Source organism: Phascolarctos cinereus, unplaced genomic scaffold (assembly GCF_003287225.1).
Source record: "Phascolarctos cinereus isolate Bilbo 61053 unplaced genomic scaffold, phaCin_HiC Scaffold_3;HRSCAF=262, whole genome shotgun sequence".
Lineage (NCBI taxonomy): Eukaryota > Metazoa > Chordata > Mammalia > Diprotodontia > Phascolarctidae > Phascolarctos > Phascolarctos cinereus.
Window position 1 is genome coordinate 237,452,925 of NW_027555736.1, and position 19,380 is coordinate 237,472,304.

General features: G+C 36.7%; 1 protein-coding gene across 4 annotated transcripts in view; it reads left to right on the plus strand.

Moving 5' to 3' along the window:
* ARID4A (AT-rich interaction domain 4A) overlaps nucleotides 1-18,955 on the plus strand; it is an 82,406-nt gene extending 63,451 nt beyond the window's left edge. For 3 of the 4 annotated variants that reach the window (XM_020986463.2, XM_078151513.1, XM_078151511.1), the window contains 7 exons: nucleotides 2,216-2,300; nucleotides 6,344-6,545; nucleotides 8,079-9,221; nucleotides 9,437-9,541; nucleotides 11,010-11,219; nucleotides 11,883-12,029; nucleotides 17,180-18,955. In XM_020986463.2, coding sequence (XP_020842122.1) covers nucleotides 2,216-2,300; nucleotides 6,344-6,545; nucleotides 8,079-9,221; nucleotides 9,437-9,541; nucleotides 11,010-11,219; nucleotides 11,883-12,029; nucleotides 17,180-17,283 — 1,996 coding nt within the window. In that variant the 3' untranslated portion in view covers nucleotides 17,284-18,955. The remainder of the gene's footprint in view (nucleotides 1-2,215; nucleotides 2,301-6,343; nucleotides 6,546-8,078; nucleotides 9,222-9,436; nucleotides 9,542-11,009; nucleotides 11,220-11,882; nucleotides 12,030-17,179) is intronic. The other variant, XM_078151512.1, reaches the window with a different exon arrangement.
* Nucleotides 18,956-19,380: the final 425 nt, after the last annotated feature.

Here is a 19,380-nt window from a genome sequence, read left to right on the forward strand (position 1 = left end):
CTGAGATGCTTCCAGGGTTCTGAATCCCTGGAAACAGCCATGGTCAGCCCCAGGTCAGTCCTGGAATTGTCCCCAGCTTTCTGGGTGTCCCTTGGCTCTGAGGCCAGGTAGGACCTATCTATGACATTCTAGATTGTTGTAAACCCTTAGAAACTTTTTGGTTTATACCTAAAATAAAATGCAGCAAACATTGTATTAAGTAGTTACCACTTAAGGGTGGGCACTGTGCTAGGTGCTGGAATAGATACAAAGCTTTGATGTCTATACAGATAACTTTATTTATAACTTTATGCACATTGTTACATAGTAAATTGGTTAAAGGCATTAGAAAATTACTAAGATGGCTATGTATGAGGGGAGGGGAGGGACATTGTTACTACTCAGAAATAACAGTAATAAAAACTCACATTTATATAGCTTTTTATGTGAGCTATCTGGTGAAAATATTATTACTCCCATTTTACAGGTGAGGAAACTGAGGCTCATAGAGGGTAAGTGCCTTGCCTGTGGTCACAGTGTTAGAGCCAGGGCCTGAAATCCAAACGTGGAGTCAAGTCTTCTGATTCCAAGATTGTTCTGTCCAGTACATCACACTGCCTTTCATAACCCAGGATTTTGCAGAAAAACTAGACGAGGCGCCAGCCATTCAGTACTTCTTGATAATATTTGTTGGCCCTTTGCCATTGGATCTCCAGGTGTGGAGATCCCTAGGAATTTAGGAATGAGGCTGAGACCAGTTCCAACCAAAAACAGAGGAGGCAGACAGACTCTTGGTTTATCCCTAGCTTTCTGCCAGAATAGTTTCATTTGGGCTGCTTCACTGTATAGTCTTAGATTATGGAAAATGTCTTTGACTTTAAGCTTTAAACAGTGTAATATAGTGGAGAGAGCACTGAACTTGGAGTCAGAAGAATTGGATTTGAGTGACAGGCTCTACCACTTACTGTTCTGTGTGACCTCGGGCAAGTCACATCTCTGAGCCTCAGTTTTTATGGATCATAGAATTTAAAGTCAAAAGGGACCTTAGAAGTCATTTAATCCAACTTGCTCATTTTACAGATGAAGAAACAGACCCAGGGAAGTCATACAGGTAGTAAGTAGCAGAGCCAGGATTCGAACCCAGGTCTTCTAACTCCAAATCCAGTGCTCTTTCCACTATACCTACCACGTTGCCTCTCAGAAACTACCTTACAGGGTTGTTATGAGGATCAGATGAGATACTATATGTGAAAAGTGCTATAGAAATATAAGGTATTATTATTTAAAGTTTTATATGCTTGTGTATTATGTGTCCTAAAAGCTGTGTTATCTGGCACCAGAAAACTCTAGAAACTGGCATTTCTGATATGCCCCAATCTAATAACCAACACCAATGCTATTAAAATTCCATCCTAGTATTCACAGTATCGAGATGTTTTTGAAAAAGCCTGGAGGAAATACAGTTATTATTGTCTCATGACTTGACATAAGCAGACTTGACTTAGAGAAAGAAATAAATTCTTTTCCCCAAATTTTATATAATTAGTTTCTGAAATGACAGGCGTGTTAAATACAAGGGTATGCAGTTTTAATCTTTAATAATTTAAAGTTACATTGAGACTTTTGGGATGCCCTGTATAAAGTTTAATTAGTAATATGAGAAGCTAGGTAGAGGTGATTGTGAAAAATACTAAAGTAGTCAGTAGAGGGGCAGTGATTAAAAAAAAGAATCTGAAATTGTCTGTAGATCTGTTAGCTAACTGAGTAAACTTGGTGACTAATATTTCTCTACCCCTCAGAGTCAGAACTGCAGTTTCTGTAGGTTGAAAGCACAGGGGTAGAAAGCAACTTTAGAAATTCTTTTGAAATTGTTTTAAAGGCTTAATATTTGCTGTCCTTACCTTTGACCTCTTTTCTCCATTAATAATTCCACCCTCTCACCCTTCTTATTCCAGGCTGGTCCTATCTTCCCTTCTTCCTAGCTAAGTGATACAGGGACAACTAAAATTGATATTTCTATTGCATTTTAACTTTTTTAAAAAATTCTTTTCAGTTGTCATATGGTAATCTATAGATACTATGATATTCCAACTCTTAGTTAACTAGATCTTGTTTTATTCTCAGCATGCTGGATAACAAAACTTTTATTGGATGTTAGCTATACTTTTATATCTGGAGAAGAGTTGAAATTTATGATGGTTTGTCATTATTAAATCTCTGTGTTGTTTATTTTAAGGTATGATGAATGGGTGAAGGCTGACAGGATAATCTGGCCTTTGGACAAAGGTGGACCAAAAAGAAAACAGAAGAAAAAAACTAAAGTAATGTTTGTAGATTAGTATCTGTAATAACAGATCAATTTTTTATTGAGATTAACCAACTTGTAGCTCATTCTTTAGTACATCTTATTTTCAAATACTTAATGATAGTTATCAACTATGCAAACATTTGATATAGAATTATATACCCAGCTCTAGACATCATCCTGACTTCAATTCTCACCTGCCTAATGGACTCTTCATACTGGGTCTCCCATAGACATTTCAAGTTCAGTAGGTCCAAAAATGAAATCTAGTGCCAACACTAGAGACATCCCTTTCCCCCAACTCATCCCTTTTCTGAACTTCTCTATTTCTTTTGAGAGCACCACCATCCTTTCAGTCATTTAGATTCATAATTGTAGCTTATCCCCAACTCTCTACTTTACCCCACACATCCAGTCAGTTGCCAGATTGTGTCGAATCTTCCTCCAAAACCTACTCATACATTCTTCTTTTCTCCCCCCATCTCAATTACCCTAGGCCAGGCTCTTACCACCTCCATCTGGACTATTGCAATAGCCTCCTAATTGGTCTCCCAGCCTCAAGTATCTCCTCCTCTAGTCTGTCTCCCAACCGGCTTGCCAAACTGATTTTTCTAAAGCATAGATTTGAACATGTTATTCACATGCTCAGTAAGCACCAATAGCTCCTTATTACCTTGAGGATCAAATAAAAACTTGTCTGTTTTGCATTTAAAGCACCTTCATGATTTCCAGACTTCTTTTCTATCTCTTTCACTCACCCTGTAGTCCAACCAAACTGGCTTTCTAGCACCACCTCTATGGCTTTGCACAAGCTCTCCCTCATATCTGGAATGTACACCTGCCTCTTAGAATCTCTGATTTCCTTCAAAAAACTGAGCTCAAATACTACCTCCTCTATGAGGTCTTTTCTGATTTCTTCTTTCCTCCAATTGCTGGTGCCTCCATCCAAATGTGTGTGTGTTATAGAAATATATAAAATATGTAATATAAATCACATGTACACACACACACACACACACACACACACACACACACACTTCTAGACTCTGCCTTTGCTACCACCACTCAACAGCTTCTCCTCTTTTGAAGTTCACCCTATACAAATTTATCGCACAATCCAGATCCAGGTGATTGTTATCTATTGGCTCACACGTTATTCTCCTTCCTTTCTAAAGGATTTCAGAACTTGGTGAACAGTCTTCCTTGCTACCCCAAGTCCTGCCTCATATAATGGAATTCAAGATTCATTCAAATACTTTTATCTCCCATTTCCTCTTTTGCCTGAATTCCCACTCCCACTCATCTCTCCACATCAGTGAACCACAGAGATGCTTCTCTCCTTGATCTTTTCCACAAGTGTTTCACTTCATGGTTGAGAATTTGTCTCTTGTTATCATAATTTCCTATCAGTCCACCTTTCCCCATGCTTTACTTCTCTTTTACTTTTTCTTTGTCCTCACCCTGTACTCTATTCCCTCTACACCTCATTTCTTCCCTAGGCCATCACCCCTTTTCTGGATTCGTTTTCCTCTTCTCCCACTTTTTTACCTTCTGGTTGACTAATGGAACTCTGTACTACATCATCTACTGTTGAATCTTTTTCTTTTTTATCCTGTTGCCACTCATACCTTTCCAGATATCCACCCTGGATTATTCCTACACTATACCTCTTCTCTGCTTTTTAATGATAACAAACTGAGGTGGAGGAAGTTATACAACTGTGCCAACTAGGTCTGCTGCATATTTAGTTCTCTTATCTCAACTAGACTCTTACAGTCTTAAGGCAGTCCTGTTATTCTTTCCAGATAGATCCTTTGTCCCTTTCCACAAAACAACTGTTCCAAACATTTTCTATCCAATAAACCTCCTACTGCTACTTTGTTCCCATACCATCATACCTGAAGACCTTGCCTCATACTTTCTGAGAAAATAGTGCCCATTTGCTGTGAGTGTCTTCCACTTATCTTTGTCTGATAACCCTTCCTTGACAAGGCCAGCCTCTTTACGTACCATTCAGTCTTTCAGCAGATTCATCCCCTCTAACTTATATTCAGCCCCTTTCTATCTGCTGGTTCCTTAATTTCTGCCCTCACTGTCTACAGATAAGTCTCTCCCCAACCTTAAAAAATCCCTTATTATATCTACCATCCCAACAAGGCATTTTCCTGTAACTCTTGCCCTTTCTCAGCTGAATTCCTTGAAAAATCTACCTACATTCATTGCTCTCAGTTCTTCCTCATTTTTCTGAACCCTTTACGGTCCGATCTCCAACTTCACTCAACTGAAATTGCTCTTTCCAAAGTCGCCATTTAGCAGAATCCCTCGCCTGCAAAATCTTGTGACTTTTCTCGGTCCTTCTTCTTCTTGATGCTTATTAACTACTTTCTCTTCTCTCTCCCAGTTTTCATGACGCTTCTTCCTTAGTTCTCTTACCTTTTGGGCCACTTTTTCTAATTGTTCTTTGGAATCATCATCCATAGCCAGCTTCCTAACTGAGGGTGTCCCCAGCGTTCCATTCTAAGCCTTCTTCTCTCTAAACATTCTCTTTCGGTAATGTCTTCCATTCCCGTGTGTTTGATTATCGTCTCTGTGCTGATAGCTCCTAGATCTATGTTATCCAAGTCATTTTCCCAGGCACAATCCCATGTCACCAATTGCATCCTGGGAGTTGGAGTTGGACATCTTGTAGATATCTCAAACTCTGCATGTCCCGAACAAAACTCGTTCTCTTTTTCCCTGAGCCCCCTCTTCTGAAGGTGCCCTTTCTCTAAAGGGCACCACCATCCTTTCAGTCACGCAGGCTTGTTATTTTGGTGTCATCATGATTTTCTCACTCTTACCCATCTTTCTAGTCAGTTGGCAAATCTTGTTGTTTCTACTTCCACAACATCTCTTGCTTTGGTCCTCTTCCCTTAACTCAGCTGCCACCCTTGTTCAAGATCTCAGCACTTTTTCCCTAGATTATTAACAGTTGCTTCTTATTAGTCACCTAAGTCAATTCACACAGCTGCTAAATAAAGCTGATTTTCCTGAAGCACAAATCTGACATCACTCCCCTTACCTAGTAAACTCTAATGGGCCCCTGTTTTTTACCTCTGAAATAAAATATAAACCTCTTTGTTGCAATTAAATTCCTCCCAGTTTGGTCCCAACCTATCTTTCTAGCCTTACTGCGTATCATTCCCCTTCATGCACACTGCAAACCATCAAAAATGATACTACTTTTCTTAATAAATGACACTCTCATATCCTGCCTCTTTGCCTTTGTACTGGCTGACCTCCATGCCTACAGGGCACTCTCATCTACTCTCTCAGAATCTCTAATTTCCTTCAAGGTTCAGTTTAGAACCACCTTTTACATAAGTTTTTTCTGATTCCTTCTGCCTTCCTTGCCCCCTAGCCACAGTGACTTTCCACCATCTCACTCAGTATCTATATATTGTTGAGATCAGGGAATATTTATTTTTGTTCAGTTTCTACTACAGAACCTGACACATATTTGTAATACTTATTGATTGCCCACATAACTCTTTGATATAAATACCTTTTTTTTTTGGTGAGGCAATTGGGTAGTCACACAGCTAGTGAGTGTTATGTGTCTGAGGCCTGATTTGAACTCAGGTCCTTCTGACTCCAAGATTGGAGCTCTATCCACTGCACCACCTACCTGGCCCCCCCCCCCATATAGATGTCTTTTTAATGGAGTTTAAAAGGAGCTAAAAAAGATTGTGATCACTAAAATACTTGTATGTTGCTTCAGTAAAGTGGCAATCTATGACTCCTGAGATAAGCTTGATTTACGTTAGGATAATATTTTATATTAGTCTAAAAAGGATATTTTAAAGTTTAAAACGGTCTAAGCGATTGTTTTTTTGCTAGTATTGCCTTATGTTGTTATACATAGTTGGGAATTGACTTTTATATGGTATTCAGTATAAAATATTTTCTTTTATGGTCTTTCCCTACTTCTGTTCTCCATAGGGAAATAATAGGATAAAATTTGCATTAAAAGTGCCATATTTCAAAATGTATCCTAATGGAATTTTTCTCATTATATAGAATAAAGAAGACAGTGAAAAGGATGAGAAGAAGGATGAAGAGAGACAAAAGTCAAAACGTGGACGTCCTCCTTTGAAGTCCACCCTTCCATCAAATATGTCTTGTGGCATGTCTAAGTCTCCAAATATTGAAGGGAAAATGGGTGCCCGAACTGCACGGAGCAGTTTACCAGACGGCTCACCTCTGGCAAATGGAATGGAAGGTACAGAATTTTAATGACCACTCAATTATTTTTGCATAGTTAATTATATAAATAATAAAATCTCAGTGATTTCAGATATTTTTTAAACTAAATTTTCTTGGTTTCTAATCTCCAACAATTGTAAAGTAGCAAAGTCTAGGAAAAAAGGATGTGTGTTTCGTTGTAACTTTTAAGCTTCTAAAAATTTAGTGATGTTTAATTTAGGAACACCTCAAAGACAAGGTTTAACTCGGGAGCATTTGCTTCTGAGAGAGGATCATTTGGTAGGTTATAATGCCTGGTGTGTACTGCATTTTCTGTAAAAAATAAATGGAATCAGATTCCTTCTGTATTCAGTATATTTTACCAGAACCAAAGACCAAGCTCCTTGAGGAGAACAAATGCTAAAATATTACAAGCTTTCTTTTTTTCCTACAGATCATATAAGGAAACATGCATTCTGCTTGTTTATACCTTTCTCTCCTACCCCTGTAAGCTCTTCTATACCATTCCAGAAATGTGAAAGTTTTTTTTTCATCTTTCACTCTTTGAAGAACCTTCTTTTGCTTCTTTCTAATAAACTGCTCATAGATTTTTTTCTTTCCTTTTTCCAAAGGTATATTTTAGTTTAGAAACACCCATAAAGCAAAGGGGAAAAAAAAAACTCTTTAAACTTTTTTCCTTTAACACTCATCTCTAAGAAAAGGAAATAATAGCTTTTTGGTATTTGTATCCATGTTTGTTTAGACTTCATCAGGGTTTAAGCTCTCTGATGACAAGATTTTTATGTTTTTGTTTTTTAAGGCAGTTGGGGTTAAGTGATTTGCCCAGGGTCACACAGCTAATAAGTGTGGATTTGAACTCGGGTCCTCCTGACTCCAGGGCCGGTGCTCTATCCATTGCACCACCTACCTGCCCCAAGATTTTATCTTTTTATCTTTTAAAGATGCTTTATAGTGTAAATTAACCAGTACACTACTTTGTCACTGAAAACTTATCATCACTTGCCCAACAGTTTATTTTGACCTTATTCTAAAAGGAACCACTTCATCAGAAAAGAATAGATTGAAAGTTTTTTAACTTGCTGACTAAAGGGCTATATTTAAAATTTGATAACTATCTTTAAGTTTACCTTTACTTAATATCGATATATATGACTCCTCTAACCATACCATATAAAGGTCTATCATCAAATATTAAAACACAAAACAACCATAACTAATAGATGTTGTTCAGTACCTATTGGATATTAGATTCAAAATAGTTTGCTAATATGCTGAGAAGTTAATATCCCAACATTAGTCTTTGGATGTGTTGAGTAGTGTTGCAAACTAAATCACGGTGCTAAAAAAAAAAATCTCCAAATGACTATTGTAGTTGCATTGATTTTATACAACTGTATTTAGTTGAAATTTGTATGTAGACGTTGAAAATTCCCCTTTACAGAAATTTTTAAATAACTTCTATTATTTAAAAAAAATTTGTGTAGTCTTTGTGTGATAATATAATAAGTGTGTTTTCAAGTCTTTTTATAGCAATGTCTTTCTTCCATAGACTCTGCTTCATCTGATAGTGAAATTGAAGATGCTTCAGATAAAAATTTGGTGAATGAAGAATTCTCCCCAGAGATTATTGAGGAACTAGAAAGGAGTGAGAAATTTATTGATGATAAGATGGAAGAAGAAAACCCAAAATTCCCACATGTGTTAAAAGAAAATGACAGAACTCAAGGACAGCCTCTAGAAACTTTGAAGTTGGAAGTTGAAGAAAGTGAACAAATAGTGCAAATATTTGGAAACAAAATGGAGCAAGTAGAAGATATTAAGAAAGAGACAGAAAAATCTCCTAAAGGCAAAGGGAGAAAACACAAGACGAAGGATCTTTCTTTGGAGACTATAAAGATTTCTCCACCTAGCCAGGATGAAGCAAGAAGTGAATCTTGTGTAGAACCTCTCAGTCTAGAAGCTTCTTCTTTAGAAAGTAAAGATTTTTCCTCGACTACTGAAGGTGAAATAGAGTCATGCCCAAAAGAAAAAAAAGTAAAGAGGAAACTATCAGGACAGTCATCACCAGAGAAAAAAATTCGAACTGAGAGTGAAGTGGAAGTGCCAGATCTGGTGTCCGAAGAGCGAACCGGTGACTCTATCATATCTGAGGAATTTAAGGAATTAAATTCCGAAGCGCAGCCCGAAATGGAACATGAAGAGATGCCGTCCTTGATAGCAGAGTCAGAGCAACAGGTTCAAGACTTGGCCACGGAAAATTCTGACTTTCCAAACCCTGCAGAAAGCGAGAATGTTGCAGTGAAAGAAGAAGAAGAAGAAGATGTCATGCCCCTGATTGGACCTGAAACTTTGGTTTGTCACGAAGTAGACCTCGACGATTTGGATGAGAAGGATAAGAATAGTGCTGATGAGGTGGGCACAGAAACACCTGACCCTGTCAGCCCTGTTCCCAATCCACCGGCCTTGCCCCCTGCTGCACCACCTGGCTTTTCCGCTGCTTCCCCACTTGCTCTCAGCCAGGAGGAGTCTCGAAGTATCAAGAGTGAAAGCGACATAACCATTGAAGTTGACAGTGTGGCTGAAGAGTCTCAAGAAGGCCTCTGTGAGAGCGAGTCGGCCAATGGATTTGAAGCCAGCACGACATCAAGCACCTGTAGCGTGACTGCCCAAGAAAGAGAGGTCAGAGACAAAGGTAGGCATTTTCTGGGGACATATGGCCTCTGTGTTAGACGGCTCTGACTTTGTCACCTGTGATGTATGAGAATATTTTAAAGGAAAAGTCATTCCTTTCCTTGGCATTTGTTTTTTCTAAAACACATTGGCAAAGACATATGGTGATTAATAACTGTATAATGGAATAAAAGTTGATGCTTAATAGATCCATTTTTTTAAATCTCCTTACTTCAGGCCAGAAAAGGCAAAGTGATGGAAATGGTGGATCCTTAGCGAAAAAGCAAAAGCGTCCCCCAAAGCGAACGAGCACTACCATCAAAAATGAAAAGAATGGAGCAGGTAGGCACCTTCTTACTGTTTGCCTCAGTACAAAGGACACTGGCCTTTTCACTTATTCCAGGTGTTTCTGTCCCGTTTCGGGATGGTTAATTTGCCATTGCTGTATGTATGTATTTAGTTTTTCTTTTATTTTTAGTTTAGTTCTGTAGTTCATATTTTTAAGTGTTAAAGTCACTGAAATTATATTGTCAGCTTCCTCTTTCTGCTTTTTCTTTTTGTTCTAATAATTTAATATTAGCTAAACATGTCCCTCAGAAATATTAAATGAAGGTAATAATTTTATAGGAGTTTTGTTTATCCCATTAAATCTGAATGAGGATTTTTAACTTTCGTTAGTAGAGCTAGTTTCTTAGATCAACAGGCTTACAATAATTTTTCAGGTATAAGGAAATTAGTCACACGAGTGAGGCCCCAACACAGTCCTATACATATTATGAGTAAATTCTTGTGAAATAGGCGTCATTTTCCTGATATTATGCTTTTTAAATGATCAGAACATATTTATTTTCTCCAGAGTTGTAGTTTTGGAGAAAGGTAATTCAAATATTTCACTTTTGATTATAGAGGTGATTAAATAACATACTAAAAAATATGTTGAAATATAAACAAAAACTTGAAGTTCTGAAAAATAGCTTTTGTGTGAAGAAAGAGCCATAACTTTAGAGGTTTGATTTTTTTCTTTCTTGTTTTAGAGTGTAGGTCCAAACCCTATTGAAACACTTTTTTGAAAGATTATTTTATTATATTAATGATTAAAATGAGTGCATTACTGACTACAACTTTAAATCTTTTTGTTATACAGAGGTTTTCGTAGCATTTGACCTGTAGTAATTTAAAGCAAAGATGTTACTTATTCTGATACCTTTCATGTATTTCTAGTCATTAGGAAAAGAAATCTTTGCAATGTTACTGTATTTCAGTGTGTGCTAGGACTGGGGAAAGTAGGATATTCTAATGTCTGTGATGATTTAGTGTACTTCTTTTGGTAGCCTACTTACTCCCAGAAAGTAGCATTGAGAAAATAGCATATTATTCCAGAGAATATATAACATTTTGTTTATTTCCACATACATAGCTAGATATAATTTTTTTTTAACGTTATTGGGAAATACTCTTATTTAGTGTTTCAGAAAGACTTTAGAAATGGTGTTAAAAGAATGAAAAATGTTATTGTTACTATTGATAACATAGGTTAGTAAAACATAATGAAAACTACATTGAGTGTTTGTATAACTACTCTAAACTGTAAAACAAAGCACCGTGTATCTCCTTGCCAGTTAGATGCTATGTCATTTTAAAATTAAATATCATAATTCAAATCCTATTTCATTTTTTTTACTTGAGGAAAGAGCTATTTTTGACCTTCATTCAATGACCCCATTAATTCACTGTCCATTTTTCCTGTCTCTGCTTTGAGCACATGAGATATTGTCAGCAGCCTTTCATGGGATTCTTTCTCTTGTTATAGGACAAAGCAGTGATAGTGAAGATCTTCCTGTCCCAGACAGTACAAGTAAATGCACACCAGTAAAACATATACATGTGGCAAAGCCCCCAAAGCTTGCGCGATCTCCAGCAAGAATGGTGTCGCCTCACATTAAAGATGGAGACAAGGACAAACACCGAGACAAGCATCAAAATTCATCCCCTAGAGCATATAAGTGGAGTTTTCAACTTAGTAAGAAACATTTTAAAAGCATTCGTCCAAGCATCTTAGCAAATTTAGTATTGTAGTTCTCTTGTGAAGTCATTATTTGTGAACCTAAGAGCTTCTGCCTTTCTGTATGTGCTTTATTATACTAAAAAAAAAATAGTGACTTAAAGGTGAACCTAGAAATGAGACAGATGATTCATTGAGTACATAGCTGAAAAATCCAAGCATGCCATTTGTGTGGACTGGGTAATAATGGACCATAAGAGGCAGTGTAATATGGTGGATAGTTGGCTGACCTCAGGCAGGGAGACTTGGGTTCAATTCCTGCTACTGATAAATACCGACTGAGGGAGTCACCCTTGGTATCCTAGGCAATATAAGTTCCTTATCTATATTGTTAGAAGGCATTTCCTTCCTTGGAAGACCCCTATACTGATGAAATCATCAATCTAGACCAAAAAATACATAATAACGATAATCTGCTAGTTATTTTGATTGAGGATGGAAAATTCACAAATTTATTAATTATTCTGGGTTCATGGTTATTGGTGTAAGTTTAGTATAATCATTTTTAGTGGCGTACATGGCATTCGTTCCAACTGCTGAATTGAATTATTAATAGAAGTGTCTTTTCTCTAGTAAACTGTTTTTCATCTCAGGAACATTTTCTTTTCTTTTTTTTTCTAGATGAACTAGACAATATGAACAGTACAGAGAGGATCTCTTTTCTACAAGAAAAATTGCAGGAAATAAGAAAATATTATATGTCATTGAAGTCAGAAGTAGCAACTATAGACAGAAGGAGAAAAAGATTAAAAAAGAAGGATAGAGAAGGTAATTTTTATCCAAAGTTCTTCCTTTCATTGCCTTTCTAAATCACATTATATTTGTAAAATAATCTTGGGTGGTGGCTTTGAAAAATCAGTAAACTTGAAACAGGTTGCCTTTCATTGTTGGTCAGTTAGTATCTTGCTGTTTTAGCCATTTTCTTGTGATTGTTGAAATGGATGGGTCTTATGGACTCAGTGGCATAAGCCCATTGAAAGCAACATATTTGGTAAACATTGAATTTTACAGCATTTAAGTATCTTCATGAAGGCAAGTTATACATTAAGGAAAGAACTTCTTTTAAAATTCATTGAGTACATCGTTTGTCAAGATAACTTTTATGGTAGTTACCAACATGAAGAAGATTTAGTCCTTTGTCCTTGAGGAGCCCAGTCTAGTATAAAAGATAAAGATCCCTCCAAGTAACTATAGAATCCAATTCAGCAAGCATTTATGAAGCGCCTGTTGTGTGCAGATAGTACCAGGCCCTAGAGAAAGCTCTCGCCCTCAAAGAACCCATGGTCTGAAGGGGCTACAATATGTATGCAGATAAGTATGTACGGGATAATTTGAGGAGAAGGAAGAGAGTACTAACAAGGGAATCAGGAAAATTTGCTATAGAACTTACCATAGCAGCTGAGCCTTGAGGGATACTAGGGTTTCTAAGAGGCAAGGGTGAAGAGAAAGAGTTTTGCAGATGTGAAGGACAGCTTGTACATGGGAGCTGGAGTGAAGTGCACAGTTGAGCAAATTAAATAATGAAACACTTTTACATCTATTAAATATAATGTAATTACATGTAGTTCTAGCACTATGTCTGCTTTCCAAGGACCAGCTAAGTACAAAGAAGTTCATCAGTAGTCAGTTGGCTGTTTGGTGACAAATTCTTTGACCAGCAGCCCATGAAACAAAAATACAGAATGACCTCTCGTCCTTCAATGCTCACTTCCATTCTTATGGTGTTTGGCAGTGTCAGAAAAGGGCAAAAGGCACTAAATCATACAGATTTTGAACTGTAAATATTAATATATCTGTTGCTACCCTGTGTATGGTGCTTGTCTGGTGACCCAAGGCTTAGGCACACTTTTGGAAAAAATGGATCACATAAATCTTGCCATTCTCTCAATAAATGAAACTAGAAGGCAAAAGGAAGTTCAGTATAAATGGAAGGATGACAACAGGCTCCCTTGGAGAAGGAGATAAAGGAATTGACTTTATTATGCATTCAAAGACAGCAAGAAACGTCATTTTGTGGCACATTTGGTCCTATGATACTGTAATATTTGTGATAACTATTTGCAAAAAAGACTGTCATGAATATAATTGTAACTTATGCATCAACATTTTTTGTGGGAATGAGTTAGAGAAATTCTACAAAGAATTAAAATCCTGTAGATTCAATCAAAATATACTTTGCCTACTTGGTGACTTTGATGCCAAATTAGGTAGGTTAGCAAAATTACATTGAAAGATACAGTTCAGGAATAAGAAATAGGTGAGACCAAAGAGTTGTGGACTACTCGGAAGCGTCCTACCTCTATATCAAGAATACTTTCTTCAAGAAAAGAGATTGGGCACAGTAGATACAGTGAGCACCAGATAACCTCACAAAGAAATAAAATTGTATTTTAACTGACAGGAAATTACTCATTACTGATGTAGGAGTCATTTCTAAATCAGTTGTCTGTTTATAGTATAATCAACAACTTCTTAGAGCACAGTTCAGAAGTAATTTGAAAAACTAGAAGAATTAAAACAGGAAAAAGATATAGCATGCTATTAAAATATCCTCAGCTTGACTTATTTTAAAAACTTAATAATGAAAAATTCGAGTTGGATGGAGGAATAGCTATGATCCAAGATTTCTTAAAGAAGTGTAAAAAAAAAAAAAAGGGTCAACTAGGTGGCATAGTGGATAGAGCACCGGCCCTGGATTCAGGAGGACTTGAGTTCAAATGCAATCTCAGACACATAACACTTACTAGCTGTGTGACCCTGGGCAAGTCACTTAACCCCATTGTCCAAAAAAAGAAAAGAAAAGGAAAAGTTTAAACAGTATAAATCAGTTGCCAGCAAACTCTGATTTGGCAAGGCTGAGACAGGTACCAACTGAGGGCAACACCAGTTTGGAATATGAACTTAGTTTATAAAATTTTACTGAATTGGGATGATGGAAGATCATGAGAAATAGCATCCCATAAAACATTAAAATGTATTGGAAGGGGCAACTAGGTGGCACAGTGAATAGAATTCTGGTCTTGGAGTCAGGAGGACTTGAGTTCAAATTTGGCCTCAGACATTTGACACTGACTTAGCTGTGTGACCCTGGGCAAGTCACTTAACCCTATTTGCCTAAGCAAAAACAAAAACAAAAAATGTTTTGGAGACCAAAGCAAGTTTAAAGATACATTGTTAACAGACCCAACTAAGCAAAGTCATCCTGAGGACATTTAAAAGTCTATTTAAAAGGACAGTGACCAAAAAGGAAAAGATTTGTGAAGATTTTTATAACTTTCTCTTATCATCTTCAAGGATAGTGGAGCTACCAACATTTAGATTCAACATCACAGTTCTGAGGTTTGCTAAAGAAGAAAGTGGAAATGAAATTTTTTTTGAAATGATGGCAGCAACAGCTGGACTAGACCAAGTATTGAAAGGGAGATCATCCTGGAGGTGATATAATATCGAGTTCGTTTGAGGGGTGGATACCCAGATTATCTGAAAGAGGAAAAATAAAGTTGGAGGTAATAGGGAGCCAGTGAAGTTTATTGAGTAAGGGGGTGCCATGGTTAGACTTGCACATTTGGAAGGTCACTTTGACAGCTGAGTGGAGGATGGACTGTATTGGGGAGAGAATTGAAGCAGGAAGAGTAACCAAAAGGCTGTTTTAATACTCCAAGTATGAAGACCTACACCAGGTTGATGGCAATGTCAAAAGAGAGAAAGGACATATATGACATATGTTACAAAGACAGAATTGTTAAGACTTGGTAACTGATTGCATATGAAGGATAAGAAAGAGTGAGGAGTTATGCTGACACCTGGGTTGTGAGCCTGGTTAACTAGGAGGATGGTAGTGCCCTCAGCAATAATAGGGAAGTTATGTTATGTTTAGAGGGGAGTAGGGTGTCCAGTTTTGGACATTCTGAGTTTGAGATATTTATGGAACCTCCAGTTCTAGATGTCTGAAAGACAGTTGGAGGTGTGAGACTAGAGGACAGGAGAGAGATCAGGGCGGGACAAATAGATCTGAGAATCATTTGCATAGAGATGAGAATTGAATTCATGGGAGCTGACAATAATCACTAAATGAAATAGTATAGAGGGAAGACAGTATAGAGGCCAAATACAGAATCTTGGGTGACACCCCTAGTTAGCAGGGCATCGCTTGGCTGAAGATCCAACCAAGAAGACTGAGATGGAACTGTTAGAAAGGAGAACAACCAGGAGAGAAAGCACCTGAGAACATAAGTAACTATCAACCCACATACCTACTTTCTCATACCTATGTGATTTTTATGAAAGTAATATTTTTATACAGAGAGGGCATGCTTGCTAAAGGTGATGAGAAGAGGGCAGGCAAGTTTTTGCAAGTAATAATATTCTGCAGCAGACTCCATCTTTACAATGACCCAGAATCGTAGAATCTGAGATTTGAAAGGAGAGCATAGCAGCCGTCCAGTGTAACCCATACCTGAAAGGAATGCCCACTTTAACATACTTGACAATTAGTATTCTAGCCTCTGCTTGAAGATTTCCAAGGAGTAGAAGCCTCACAACTCCCAGGGCAGTATAAAACTCCATTTTTGTGCAGTTTTAATTTTTAGGAATTTTCTTTCCTGACCTCAAGCCTAAATCTGCCTCTCTACACCTTTTTCCCTTTGTTCCTGGGTCTGCTTCTGTGGTCAAAAAGAACAAATCTAGTTCGTCTTCCATGTGGTGATCCTTTGTGTACTTGAAAGAGCGCTATCATATTCCCCCTGTGTCTTCTCTTCTTGGGGCTGAGCTTCCCCATCAGTTTCTTCAGCTGGTCTTCATATGGCTTTGACTCGGGGTCTTTCACCATCCTACTTGGTGCACAGTTGACTGAAAGGTGTAGAACATGTGAGATGTCACTTTTTCTTTGAGTATAGCAGTGTCCTCCTAGTGATCTAGGCTCAGAATTCAACATTTGGATGAGAATGAACTATACGAGCTTTGAAAAATTGAATAGTTCCTTTAATTACTCTTTGTTTCTCATGGAAAGGAAGGCCTGTTTTTTATCCTGCTCGTCATTTTATATGGCTACAAGCCATGGAACACCAGTCTCCGAAGATATGAAATTGAAGATTACTGAAAGGGCAATGAAGAGGGCATAGTGAAACATAGTAATACTAAAATATATTCCACACAGTGAATTGTGCAAGAGAAGTAATATAAAGAACATCATCAGAGGACATGTATGCCAGGGGGAAGAAAATGGACTTGATAACATAGTGGGAATGAGAGAGAACTGATGTACATATTCACACATACTAATGTATATTACCCACATTAATGAGATCACAGGCCTACTGGAGTATAGTTACACAGCTATCATATGAATAGTGATCAGCACCACGAATGGTAGAAACTAAGAGTTAAGATGAAGGAAAGTCAATTCTGACTGGCCAAGGAAATTCTTCCTGGGAAGATGGGGCTTTTGAAGTGGGCTGCAAAGGATGTGTAGAATTTCAGCAGGCCAAAGAGATAACATAAGCAGCAGCAAAGAGGAGGGAAAAAAGGAGTGTGAAAGGAACAGTGTGGTAGAAATTGAAGAATACCATCATGTGGCATTTCTTCCTACCTTTTTGGAACAACTTTTAACTAACTGACCCTGTTCCTACAGGCAACCAATGTTATCAAATAGAGCCAAAAATTTTTTTCTTAGCACTTTTACTGCTTTCTTGTAGCATCTTGTTACTATTTTTTTACACAAGGCATTTTCCAACCAAAATCCAAACACTCCAGCTTGTGAAATACATTCTCTAAAAATTTGAGCAAAGTCACCACATATGCCGCATTTTTAAAAGCTCTTATTGGTTGAAGTGTTTTATGTGTTCAGAAATTTGTTTTTAACTTAGCATCTATAAATTTTCTTTGTGTGTTGTTTTAAGTTTCTTGTTTTTATTCCACAGTGTCTCACGCAGGGGCCTCCATGTCATCTGCTTCTTCAGACACTGGAATGAGTCCATCATCATCATCTCCCCCACAAAACGTGCTTGCTGTAGAATGCAGGTGATAAATACTTTCTCTGCCTTCCCAGCAGTTTGCTGCCATGGACATAAATCCTTAAACCCTGAAATACAACCACAGAAAGCACTCAACTGGTTTAACATTGCCAAGTATATCCTGTACACTTTTCCACTGCTGGATTGTATTGGTTTCCCCCCCCCCTTTTTTTTTGTTGTTTTTTTCTTTCTGTTGCAAAAAAAGAAAAATAAGCTGATTGATAATTGAAGGTTAGGCAATCTGTCATATTTGTCGTCATTTCCCCCCTTAATATTTGTTTGTGTTTTTGTTGATACAGAGAAAGGGCACTTAGCAAATTTGGATTGTCTAACAAAGTTTTCAGGTGTTATAGAGAAATCATAGACAAGCAAGTGCACACAACAAACACCAAAATACTATCTAGCTGAATAGTTACTGCTGCACTTTCACCAAGGTGTATTTAATTCTTGGTGAGTAGGGTTTTTTTGTTTTGTTTTTGTTTTTGTTTTTTGGTTCTTTTGTGTGGAAGCACTTGCTATACAGAACTGCCAAAGTATGTGTTCAGCAGTGTGCCCAGTTTTAAAGGTGTAAATGGGACAAAATAAATTGTGAAAGGAAGTGTAGTTGACTGAAAACTACCGTTGTAATAAGTCTTCCACTTTTTATAGGATTTTTGAGCACACAATTATGCAAATATTTTAATGTTTATTAATGTTTACAGTGGAATTGTGAATAAGTTTTCAGTGGACTATCTTACTCCTTGACAAAAATATTTTGTCTTTTTTCTATGTAATTTCAGAGTTTTTATTTTGTTACAAAAAGACAAAAATGAAATATATAACAACAATGAAGTTATTTAACAAGATTTCTAAAGCTGAAATTTTTGTGTAAAATAAGGTATTATCTTGCAACTTGTTAAATATATTTATTCAGACATTGGATGTTGTATTTTTATGTATTTTTTAAAATATTAATAAAATTGAAAAAAATAAAATTCTAGGTTAGTTCACTCTTTCGATTAAACATAACTCTCAGCTGTAACTCTTACAGGAGGTTGTATCCAATAGCCTTGCCTGTATATGAAGTGGGTCTGTCTCTTAAATCTTCATCAGTATAGAACTGTAATCGGGCATCTGGATTATTAAAATATGTCCTTGTTTAGAAACTTTGGCAGTCCTAGTACTTAAACTGTTTTGAGGATCAGATTTTCTTGGTTGCCCTTAAGATGCTATGTCACAGTTTTTATGTTTGCTATACTGCCGAATGAATTTATATCTCCCAAAGTTGAGATGCAACAATAAAGTAAAGCAACTATGTATGCTGTGTTTGTGGATTGTGCCACAAACTGATACATTTTGTAAATAATGCTTCCAAAACCATGTATTTAAAACAGTTTGCATATACATTATGTATAAAAGTGATTTTTTTATCAATTTTTTTATTCATGTTTGTACATTGAAAGGGGGTTTTTTAACCCCCTTTTCTGTGTTTAATATGCTGTAGAGTAATAACATAGATGCTCTAGACTGTATATCAGGATATTATGATTCACAACAACAGAAAGTCAGAGCTAAACACTAGTGATGGGGTAGCATTACTAAAATCATTGTTTCTTGAAATTTCTTTCATCTTACCACATTGTGAACTTGTGATTCAGATTCCATTTTCGCAGAGAATTAAAAACAAAAAATACTCTTGTAAAATGCACTTTTCTGTCTTTTATTTAGCAAAGCACAGAAGTATTTCAATGTAAAGTAAAACTGGAACTCAGTGGGCAGTATTAATAAAGGCTATGTTTTAAACATAGGCTTTACATTTTCAGTTTTCATTAAATTATTAATTACTCTTAAGTACCAGTAATTTACATTTGAGAAATCAAAATTTAGAAAGTGAAAGGTTTTTTTTACATTACTTTATAATTTTCCTTAAAACAAATAAAAACATTTACATTTTACATGTAAAAATGAAGAATAGATCATATCAGTTGGGAATTAGAAGCTAACTGTGAATTATAGTTTACAAAATACTTTGTCAGTCTTGTTCACTAACAAGATTGATATCTTAAATATATCCGAACATAAATACTAAATTTCTGACAAAAATGGAAATATCTAAAAGTGTTTAAGCA